At 40.2% G+C, this 12222-nt stretch overlaps 1 protein-coding gene across 1 annotated transcript; it reads right to left on the reverse strand.

Moving 5' to 3' along the window:
* Nucleotides 1–1822: 1822 nt before the first annotated feature.
* On the reverse strand, nt 1823–7992 carry LOC146455700 (G-protein coupled receptor 83-like). Its single transcript, XM_085093953.1, has 3 exons — nt 7904–7992; nt 3265–3338; nt 1823–3095 (listed from the first exon to the last, which is right to left on the reverse strand). Exons 2-3 carry the CDS (start codon nt 3317–3319, stop codon nt 1960–1962), a joined length of 1191 nt encoding a protein of 396 aa, XP_084950079.1. The 5' UTR covers nt 3320–3338; nt 7904–7992; the 3' UTR covers nt 1823–1959.
* Between the last annotated feature and the right edge of the window lie 4230 nt (nt 7993–12222).

Here is a 12222-nt window from a genome sequence, read left to right on the forward strand (position 1 = left end):
GAATATCATGATTAACGTTGTCAAATGAAAACTACAAGCCTGTTCGACAAGACTCTAAGGTAATTTGACAGTTTTATGAATAAATTTACTAAAATTGGCACTAACGTTCTGAAATGTAAATTCTGTTAACTGAGAAGCGATTGGTTGAAAGCATAATCCTAGATGGTACTAATCCATAATACTAATAATGGCACTAAAATACATGTTCGATCTAACAACTGATTGAAATCATCAGTATGTGTATGTGCTGCACTCATAATACTCAAATACGGGGTGTTAGGAAAGAGAGGACATCTCACACATATACTTGCAGATGCTTTCTTTTTCAGTAAAAATCCCTTTTGATTAAATTATTAGATCAGTTTTTATGTTGCTTGTAGCTACTAGACAACTTGCTCTAGTATTTGTTGCTTGGATGTTCCAGCAACAAGTTACTTGTTACATATCAAGACCGGTTCTCACAAGCGCATAAGCAATAGCAAGTGAGAACACCCGCGACATAAGCATAAGGAAATACGCACGCGCAGAATACATTTTTTGACGCAATCGTCGATGTTTAAAAACAAGATGGCTGACAATAATGAGATATTTCTCTTTGCGTTACTTGTGATCTACGTTCTTCGCTTAAGAAGGCATCGAAATGCCAGGAAAACTATCAGGCCTAAAAGGTTTTGGGTGAGGGATGTTTACCGTCGGCGACAAGGCCAAGGCGAATTTAATAACTTAGTTCTGAGGGAAAACCAGTTTTTTTAGCCCCGTCTTCCCGCGCTAGCGTTTTATAGTTTACATCCTTGAAAAACTTATCAGCCTTGTTCTACAGAACTGGATATAACCTGACTGCGAGTAACTCGTCTACAGACGTCAAAGCGTCCGCCATTTTGCTTGTGATACTTTCCGCAGAAGTCTGGGTCAAAGTGACCTGTGATTCGCTGAAGGGCTTGAGCTTATGCTTATGCTTATGTCGGCCCCGTTCTCACTTGTGAAAACTGCGACATAAGCATAAGCATAAGTACAAGCCGACACAAGAAAAACAAACATGTTCGTTTTTCTTAAGGCTGGTTCTCACCAGCGCATAAGCATAAGCATAACATAAGCATAAGCAAGTCAGAACACCCGCGACATAAGCATAGGCATAAGCATAAGAAAAACAAACATGTTTGTTTTTCTTGTGTCGACTTGTGCTTGAGCTTTTTGCGTGGTGCGAGTCAAAGAAAAGCAAAGCCACACACAGATATTGAATTCCTTATATCTTGCCCCACTTTTCTTAAAACCCATTCACCGAACAAGTATTCACAGTGCTCGTTCAGGGTCAAATCTGGGAAAATTCCTGTATTTCGTTTTGAAATGTTTTCAGTAAAGCGAAAAATTCCATAACCCAAAACTGACAAACACCATTGCATAGGTCGCACGGTATGCTAAAGCCCCGGTACAACTTTGTTATAAATCGTATCATGCACTTTAATTCAAACCACATCCCTTAAAATTATTATAATGGGAAGAGAAAAAAAAAACAACAGCAACAACAACAACAACAACAACAACAACAACAGAAACAAAAACAAAATAATCGAGAATCGCAAATACTCAGCATCAACTTTCATGGATACCACGGTTTCTATTTTTTTTCACTAAGCCGATCCTTCTGCGCCTCGCCTCCCTCCAGTCGTCCTTGCTTCGCTGTTAAATGTGACGTCATCCGTTGAGTTGATCGGGAGGACGCGCTTTTCCCCAGCACTCATAGACAAGCTTGGTTACTTTGAGAAGCGCCTTGAGGCCTAAGAAAACGAGGCTGGATGCTCCTGACGCAAGCGAATTAAGTACGTTTTGATAGGTTGCTTAGCTTCTGTTTGGTTATTTGCAGGTAGGCAAAACCTTTGACCCTTGTCTGCTGGAAAAATTTATCACATGATTATTATCACACCTGATCTTCTTTTCTTGGGTTTAATACTTACAACGGGGCTACTCAGTTACAGGACCGTCAATAACAGGACCTTCCACGTGTTGACGATTGTGCTGTTCTAACTGTAGAGGCCTCCATCGGAGTACAAGCGGGACTGGTCGCGGTTGAGATGACCTGAACACAACCTGATCATGATGACAGACCAGAGTAGCGAAAAACTTTTTGCGAAAGTCGTTGTTAAGTAAGAGATAAAGGCAGGGGTTAATGGCACTGTTGGCATGGGCTATCCAGGCAAAAACCATCTTAACTTCTTCTGGTAATAAGTGTATTTCATCAGGCCTCCGGTACCAAAAGTAGTGATTGACGTATATTGGAAACCAGCACACCGCAAACACCACGCATACGGTCATCAACAGACGCACCACCTTGCGCTTAGATTTTTCAGCGTTGGCCCGGTTGCTATCTGTCACGTTTCCTGGTATTTTACACAGCCATAATTTCCGACAAATTAAAGAGTAATTGGTAACTGTTATAAAGAGGGGGAAGGCATACAACCTGATGAAAACAACGGTATGGAAGGTTTTATAGGCGCGGGATGCTTCCTCCAAGATAAGGTCGTTTTCATCTTCCCACGGCCACACCGGTACCAGCACACAATAATATGCGTCGGCGATATTATCATATTCCACTTGAAGCAAGATAACATATGGGATCATCAACACAATAGATAAGGTCCAAATGATTGCCGACAGAAATTTCGGATTTTGGAAGATTTTCTCTTTAAAAGGATAGAAGATAGCGTACAACCTATCAACGGACATAAACACTATCGTAAAGACACTCGCTGAAATGGAAATCGGGATGGCATAGAACAAGACTTTACATGTGACGGTACCCAGCGTTCCTCCAAACCATAGCCTACCACGGTAAAAGAAGACAATGGATAAAGGCATCATTGTGAAAGTTAAAAGGAGATCTGCAACGGCCATGTTGGCGATGAAGAGGTTTGTTGCGCTTTTATTCGAAGAATTCTTTAAAACCACAACCAAACCGAAGGAATTGCCAACGAGGGCAACGAGAAAGATCACCCCATATGCTGCCGTCATGCCAATGATGAAATTTGTTGAAACGCCGCCAGATTGAGTTGGTGCGGTCGTGACGTTTTGAATATTCACAGAGTGAGTGCTGTTTGTTCCTGACAAAATATGAATAATAAATAAATAAATAAATAAATAAATAAATAAATAAATAAATAAATGGACAAGAGAAAACAAAGTTCATAGTCTTCACAAAAACAACTCTTGATACATTACACAACATTTTAATATTATAAATATTATTGCATATAGTTATAGAACCAGTACCATTTGCTCCAGTTGCATCGGTGGGACTCTGAGTCAGGTCAAAAAGCTCTTCCATGTCTGATCTAAGAACCTGTCTGAGAAAAAGAAGTCCACAGAATTTAAGAGCGATTTTCGCAGTTTCTGCTTGCGAAAAAACAGTAAACACATTTTAAATTAAATGTAGCGTATTAATTGTTGGTTAAACTGAACTACGACCTAGTATTAGCTTCAAAATAACGCAAAAGCAAGATTTATTATGTGAAAGAAATGTGATTAAGTTATTTTTTTTTATCCTGGCAAATAAATGATAGTTGAAGTTTTAAGTAGTAGTGACAGGCATAAAAAAGCGAGTTCTCCCAACAAGAGTCCTGTGAACGCTTCAAATCATAGCATTATATAGAATGTTTGTCACTTGAGCCTAGTTAATTGACCTTAATTAGCTCCCGCGAGTTTTCTTCAGCTCTGTGGTAGAGCACCCGAACTACAGTAATCAGAAGGTCGTGGGTCCAACTCCTGTTGGGAGAACCGAGTATGCCTGAGTCATTGACAGAAAAATTGATTTATCAGATTTATCTTGGTTTTATTTCTTTATTTTGAAAGCTTAAGCTTGCCTTTGATTTTATCATCCTGACTGGAAAATTCTGTGAGGGCCAAAAGCCCTGTTGAAATTGTTATTTGCTCCGAAAAGAACTGATGTGTCGCTTGGGAAGTGTTTGAAAAGCTAGCAAAATAAAATAACTATCTTCACATAACGAGCACCAGTTCTATGAACGGCTCATATGCTGGTAATCCTTAGTTTCTGATCTCGTTTGATTTGATTTTCACGAGGTTCGCTCACTTTAGGCCATTTTTTTAAAAAAAAATTTTTACTCATAAAACGGACCCACCGACTTTTTCCACCCCGTAAATTGCATTAATTAAGCATACAACAGCAAAAACAAACGATAAGATCGGACGTGTCGACGGAGTGATCATGACTCCATTTTCCAAGGAACTATGTAACAGATAATGCAAATTACATCATTTAAAGCGATCTTGGTGCCAAAATTAACATTACAGGATGCAAAAATTACACAAATACTTTCGCACAAATAGAGTGTGATTGCACGTTAAGATTTGGCTTTAAGTGTCTTATAAAAAGCATTTCGTTCACTGAACAGTCAAATTTGTTTCTACATTTCTTAAGTACCTCGAAACGGCTCAGATGCTCATGAGGGACCGTCCCGTGCACGCTCTTGTAGGGTTTGGCAATAGAGGAGGACTGATATTTGTGCCCTTCTCCACTATTGTGTAAATGCCCGCGTGTGTACCCGAGATAACCCGCATCACACAGGTCACATTGAAAACTATAATCTACACACTGTTGATTTATAATTAGTTGCTTTGATTCCTTTACTTTAAGTTCTTGTACAATTTTTCGGCTCACAAACACGGGCTGAATGGTGGAGTGCACTTTTAGGCAGGCTCAGTTCCTTTAGTTGTTTCCTCACAGTATCTGCTGATATTTGGTCCTTAAATTGCAAGACTACACGAATTTGAGCTATCTGAGAGTTGCCAAGCGTGAAAATGACATACATAATAGTTTTAACAGGACTTAATTCACCTGACCTCAAAGGAAACATCAGGGTGGAATGCCCCCCCCCCCCCCCCTCCCTAACCCGGTTCCTACTAGAAGACAAAACAAAGCCCGGTCTAGATAAAAAAAAAAAAAAAAAAAAAAAAAAAATCAATGTATGCACATAATGCGTTACCTTTAAAAACATCAAAGCTCTTAATTTCATGTTAATCGAAGCTGAGCTACTTGTGGTTCCTTCGAGGAAAAAAATTAAGGTTTGGAAAACAAATTATGCAAATTAATGAAATTCATCCAATCAAAATCATTTTGTCCGTACTTGGGTGATGACGTCGCTTGAGAACGTGCACAGTAGGCAGCTGAAATTCACACAATTGACGACGAAGTTAGTCCCCTTAGTTACTTTTTCTCTTATATGTCCAGTTATTAAATTATAGAAACATTGAACGACAAGAAAAATAGTTAGTGACCTCGACCCTTGGTAACTGTCTGGAAAAATAATTTACGCCGCAGTCTAAAAGACCAGGAAGTAGTTTTATTTATTTAATGGTCAAAAGGCAATTAAAGTCCATAAGAAATTTGCATACTAATTTACAGTCTTCTAGTTTGCCCATTTATTATCCCCTGTCTGAATATTTTTAATTCCGATTTCGACTTCCTAGCACGTTTTTTTTTTACTTGAGCCCGTTTTTCAAATGTTCCAATAACAACCTGGCCCGAAAACCAATTTTTGTGAACAATATACCCAACAGGGAGACAATGGTTATTTGGAGGCTTAATGTCAATATACTCATAATTTTTGGCAACAGTACATACTGAGGCACGTATGAACTAGAAATTCTTGCAAATTTAATTGTTCTGGAAGCGACAAAAGAACGACTTTGAGAAGCAGAGTTCCTGCTGTCTATAATAATTAGATCCCAACAAATTTGTTTTTCATCCACTATTTATTGAAATCGTCAGCATTTGCATGCTTTCTTCAAATGATCGTTCTCATTGATTTAGTTCTTATTAGGTTAGCTAGCTAGATGATCAATATAATGAAATCAGCGGCCGTCTCAAAGAGTATTGATTTGTTCTGGTGCTTCCAGGTTTCTGCCCCTGAGTAATCAGGAAGTATGACGCTCACAATAACATTAACTGGAGTGGATATAGGGTAATATTTGTTTTTATTAGCCTTCTAGAAAAAATTACTCTGACAAAACAGGCCACAGGATTGTTAAGTCACATAGCATTTTGAACAAAATTACAATACACTAATAACATACTTCTATTTCTTATCTTTGTTTTTGTTTATATCTATTAAAGGTCGACCTTATTACTCGGAACTGATGGCATGATAGCACCAGATATAAGTGACACTAGCGTCTTATCGAGACAGTATCTAGACCGGGCGGAGAGGTGCAGATTCTTCCCACGGCGACTTTGCACCCGAATAACTTTTTTTAATATTTGAGCAACGCCATGTGGACGTTTAGTGTTCATTAACTTTGATGTTACCATGGCAACGAACTTTTGACATCCATATTTTCAACGAAAGGAAAATCCCCTTTTAAAATGAATAGTTATTTCAAACGACGATCATCAGCCGCATAAACTCCTTGTATACTGGAAATCAATAGCTTGTCCTCCTTTAATTTGGCCTCGTGAGATTTCGTGCCTTGTCTCATGCAGTTTTCCCGCCAATTCGTGTCAAACTAACCCACGGACTCCACCCATGCTGTCTTTTGAAAGGTGATTGTTGACGGCAATGCTTCCATTGAAAAAAGTCAATTTGCATAAGCATGTAAAAACAACCGAGCTCTTTTCGATTGTCATTTCCCGCAAAGAAAAGGAAAACATTTGGAATAACTCGTGCAAAATAAGGAAAATTATCTAATCAAACTCACTTTAATTTGCCCGTTTTGGCCCCGTGCATGTGGGGTGAGATGTCTCTTGAGGATGTATAAGGTTTAACAGCTGAAATTTAGACCCTTGCTGACAAAGCTATTTTTTTTTCTCTTGTATGTCTAGTTTTTAACGTAAATAAACATTAAACGTTAATAAAAATAGTGTTTTTTTAATGGCCAAAAGGTGATTAAAGTCAAGAAGAAATTTGCATGCTATTTAGCAGACTTTCACTCTCGCACCTTTTATCGCTTGCCGTGTTATATTTTTCTGAATTCGACTTTTTGTAGGTTTTTCTTTTGCTAGGGCGTTTCTCAAATGTACTGTTAACTGAAAATTATTTTTTGTGTCGATACATCGAACGGAAAGACAAGTGGTATTTTTTGACCTAAATGTCAACACATTCATAATTTTAGACATAACATATATGCAAGTTTTAACCAAAAATTCTTGCTTTATCAGTTAAAGGGAATAAAATAAGTACTTATTTACCAAAAAGGTTATCTGATCTTTCGAAAAGTGGGCTTTGTGCACCTTATTCTCAGAAAGAGAGTTACTCACAAAATTAATGACGGCGTGTTTATACTTTCAATAAAACTTCCGCTATCTTGGCTTGGCAATGCAAGTTTTACCACAGCTTTTACTTGCTTGTGGGTAAAAGGTGAACAAGCGTTCGTTGATGACTTTAAAAGGCTATGTATGATTGCCCACCTCTACAAGTTTTCATTGATACGCGGCAGCAGTACTAGTCTCACGGCGGCGGTTACAAACGACAGAAAACATTATTTTCTCTATCAAGCAACTTTGTCCATAAATCGGCGTGAAACCTGTACTCTGTTTTTTGAAGAAGACTTGCTACAGAAAGTTCAGCAAACTTCTTCATAGCTAGAGCTGTGATAATATAAATACCGGTTAAGGAAACGTGCTGCTAAATCCTGACACCACTGTTACCTTTTTTTTTTACAACGGAAACTTACCGAGGAAAAATCTCACAACTTTTAGAAACTAAACATAAAAACATGCCGAGAAAATGTTTCCTGTGTTAAAACTAACTACTCAGTATTGTCTTTAGGAACCTTATATTGCTCCTGCATGTCAATTAAATTAGTGTTTTCAATTTCTTATGGACGACAAAATACTTTAGCGATAATTCTTGCACTTTGACAACAGTACATTCATCTACTGGTTAATCACCCTCACCTTCGGCAAATGATGACTTTGCAACGATCCGAAAAAGGATGCTTTTAGCTTAAGACAACTGCTCGGCCAACATTCGTGTCGGTAACCTGACAGCGGATAACAACAAACTAAACTTTGTGTCCTCCATAAGTGAATGTAGCCTGTTAAGTGTAGTTGGCAGATGTAGATGAGTTAAAAAAGGGCTATAGATTATTGTGCAATTAGAAACGGAAGTTGTTTCTTATTGGTCGTAATGCCCATAAACTAGTGTGTAATAAGCCAGAGCTGAATTTTTAATCCATCGGACCATTTCAGAAGTCCATAAGTGGGGCAATTACAGAAAGATCAAGCGTACTATTTTTGGTATAAGTAACAACAGGACATTAATTTCCTTTATTATATGGCTGGCTCCGCGAGCGGGCAAGATGAGTCAAATCCTGCGCTGTGATTGGCTACCCGAGCGCTCAAGATGGAGCTATCTTGCCCGCTCGGGATTACCCGTTGCCCGTCCGCTTGGCATTTAAAGTTTAATCCCGAGGAACAATGCAATCTTTTCTTCGATTTTCTCGTTGTTCTGGCGGAAAATGCTCACTAAAATGTTCGGTAAACCGTGTCAACATTTACCTAAGGGAAAGGAAAGAGAAGAGAATCATCCTGGTGTAGTGAAAAATTTGTATCAGCTACAATGAAAGCGAGCCAGTGAATCGGTGAGTTGCTCTGTGTGTAGAGATTAATTTTGTAAAAGTTATTGTCTCAAGTCGAGTACTAAATTGTCTAGTTCTCTAGATTTGCAATGACTGCATTTAAATCATAGCGTAGTGAAAGTTGCGTTAAGTGTCTAGAGCGGTTCAGAAAAGTGTTTTTCTCAAGTTCGCCGAAGAAGCTCACATTTTTAATTTAGCCGCGTCTTGCTTGTTGTAAACAACAAAATCTTATCAAAGTTTCGCTCAGTTTTTTGAGTTACCTCCTCAATTTTTCGGCTAATGTTTTCATATAATTTCAAAATGTATTGTTTCATTCAAGAACTATTGATTGGAGACCGGAAACTGTGTACTTGAAAAGTGTTTATTATTTACGCCACCACGCGATCGGCTGAAAATGGCGAGTTTGCCGGATTCTATTAAAATCTTCCCGCACTTGCGAAAATCTAAATTTTTCGTACTCAATAATTGTATACTCCCTTTAAGCCATTATAAAGTTAGAGCCTTAAGATAATTTAGGATTCCTTGTTTTCCATGATTACATGCTAATCCAAAAATGCACTGAAAATGAATCTTATACCGGCCGGCTATGAAGAATTTCTTTCCGAGCAGAACAGTTTCTTGTTCTGTTTTGTTTTGTTGTTGTAGTTTTAACTTGAAGATAAAGGATATTTATTAAACAAATAAATGATTTTATGCGCCTTATCAGTGCATCTTTTCTGTGGCTTCCGTTCGGGTGTTAGTAAGGAGATACTCTAGCTAATTACCCTACATAAGGCTCGGTTAGTCCATCATTTGTCCTCTTTGGCCTAGATCATACAACAGTGAACTAAGGCGCATATCCAAGTGAAATTCGTCACTTCAGTTAAGTATTTTTAGACGTTTTTAACATCCCCACTTGAGGATATGGCCTTCTCTAATGTCACATCGCGTACACCAAGGGTGCTCATTCTAGGCCATTCATTTGTACGAAGACATAAGCAGTTTATTACCATACAGGCTCGTCAGAACACTGACTTCGCCCTGGATTTCAAAGTATCCGATGTGTGTACAGTTTGTATGCTGGGTATTGGTGGTCACACGGTGGACAAAATGGTCCGACTAGACCTCCCCACTATTAGGGATATGGCTCCAGATATAGTTATTCTCGAGCTCGGTTCGAATGACTTGTGTGATACAACAAGCGATGCTGAGACCACGGGACTAGCAATAGAGGCGTTTGTGGAACTATTGTACCACCAATGTAGTGTTCGTTACATCATGGTGTGTGAAGTAATTCCGCGATCAAATCAACCCTTTCCCTATTACAACGACAAAGTGGATAGCTTAAACCGCCATTTAGTGAAAGCTCTTGCCAACGCCCCATTTGCGGGAGTTTGGCGTCACCGCGGGCTTTACCATCCTACTATCAACATTTATCTTCCTGATGGGATCCATTTAAATGATTCCGGGAACAAAGCCCTATATCGCAGTTACCGAGGGGCAATCCTGGCGGCCTTGCGAGGCCAATGACTTACTTTGCTAGCTAACATATATAGAGAAAGTACTTCGTTATCGCTTTTGTCCTTTGTACTATGTCAGTTGCCGCATCAATGGGAATTTTGTTGACGCATTATGAGGGAACATGTGCTCGCCCGCATTTCAAACCCCGGAAATGCCTTTCATTTGATACAATTTTCTAATCCGAGAAAGGATTGTTGCGGACACTGTGGTTTTCGTTTATCTGCAACTCCAAACCGACCATTTTGGGAGTAGCTTCCCTTCTACAAGACAAAAGTCACTTAGAGATTTTACGAATACAAGAGAGGCAATTGCTCATCTTTACTCCCTATACGTTTGGGATGGCACTTCTGTATGTTTACGGTCGTTATTTGCCTTGTATATTAGGCACTAGTTGTATGGAACAGGACTCACCTGTTTCTTTCGACCACCTTTTATGTCAAAGGCTCCGCGGTATACTACTACCATGATCCTTGCGGCCAGAGATACGTCTCCGTGCCATTCATGTATAATACCGCTGTGTACTTTGTACACCTGCTGTCTCTATTTGGGCAGTAGTGTTGTTCTGAGCCTGTTTGCACGTGAGTTGCCACATCCATGTATTAATCTCATTCAGGGAGCAGACATATCAGGTCACACAACCTCGTTAGTATGCAACCAGTAACCTGAAGCGCATTTTCCCTCACGGTGAAAGATCTTGGGCTGCGAGCCCTTCTCCATTAAAACTCAGTAAGTATAAATTACTTCATGTAGACTACGTAATCTTACTAATACAGAATGCCGCCACGTATAAACGACCTGTCCCAACCCAGGGACCAACAGGCGGAGTGCCGAAGCGCAGGCGGGAAGATCGCCCAGCCGCTCCCGGACCCTCTAATACAGCTCGCCTAACGGCAGACCTTATAGAGACAATAAGCCAGAGTGTCGCTACAGCGGTGAAGAACGCACTGCAGACCATGGAAAACCAACCAGCCTTCTCAAGCCCTCCAGTACAGTTCATTCCGGATCCCCCGGCACCACCGGGGCAGCCATCCACGTCTGCTCAAAGCGATGTCCAGGAGTTAGTGCAGGCCTCAACCTCAGAAGTCATTCAGTCCTTAACAAATGGCGGAGTACAGACAGAAGAACGCCCTGCCGCTAGTAAGAACCCATTTATCTCAGCCAGCGACCCTTAACCCATAGGGTGACCGAAAAAATACGCAATAAAATATGGGCGGGCGAGTTTGTGGATTTCTCTACCCTCTGTTCTCCCCAAGATACTGAAGGGCAATACCTACTAAAATTTCAGAATAATGAGGGCAATACAGCCGTGTTCATGGTCCCGAATGTCAGGCGGCAAAACATTCGGAACATTGAGCAATGGACCACGGTATTTAACACCTTCGTGGCCATATATACTCAAACGTATCCAAACGAAGCGCCCAGTCTAATGAAATATGGCTCCGTCGTTAGGGAATTGGCCTTTCAGTCCGCTAATTGGAAGTTTTATGATGATAATTTCCGCCAGTTAAGACAAACAGAGTGCCTCCCCTGGGACCAAATTCATAGCGAGTTATATTTACGAGCACATCTCAACAAAAGTAAGGTTGGCTCAGGTCCCCGGGTGCCCAGTAAAACAAACGGGCCGCCCTTTCCCAAAGGGTTTTGCTAGAGATTCCACAACGGGCAAAAATGTACAGGATGTTCCTTTAAGCACCAATGTTATCAATGCAGCAACAATCATCCCGTCTCCCGCTGCCAGCAAAACCCAAAACATGATAGTTCCAAACAAGCCGGGGGACGTCCCGTCACCGCAAAGCAATCCACTCAAGCCGCCAATGCAACTTCCCACTCCAGTTAACGTCCCTAAGTTAGCGTTCTATCTCCAAGGCTACAACAAAAAATTATTTCGTGAATTGATCACAGGGTTTTCATTTGGCTTCCGGTTACATTATCAGGGTCACAGCGTTGCAGTTACATCACGGAATTTGTTATCTGCCTATGCACATCCCGCCATTTTGGACAGTAAGCTAGCCAAGGAAAGGGAATTAGGTCGCATCATGGGCCCCTTCAAAAACACCCCATTCTCCACGTTCTTTGTCTCGCCTTTAGGCGTTATTCCTAAGAAAACTCCCGGGGAATACCGAATGATCCACCACC

Source organism: Pavona decussata, unplaced genomic scaffold (assembly GCF_977016875.1).
Source record: "Pavona decussata unplaced genomic scaffold, jaPavDecu1.1 SCAFFOLD_271, whole genome shotgun sequence".
Classification (NCBI taxonomy): domain Eukaryota; kingdom Metazoa; phylum Cnidaria; class Anthozoa; order Scleractinia; family Agariciidae; genus Pavona; species Pavona decussata.

Bases quoted from the DNA above. Each gene is read 5' to 3' on its own strand.
- LOC146455700 (XM_085093953.1), bottom strand. From the start codon at position 3,319: ATGGAAGAGCTTTTTGACCTGACTCAGAGTCCCACCGATGCAACTGGA. The intron at 3,096-3,264 runs GTACTGGTTCTA...ATATTTTGTCAG, and splicing joins CGATGCAACTGGAGCAAATG to GAACAAACAGCACTCACTCT.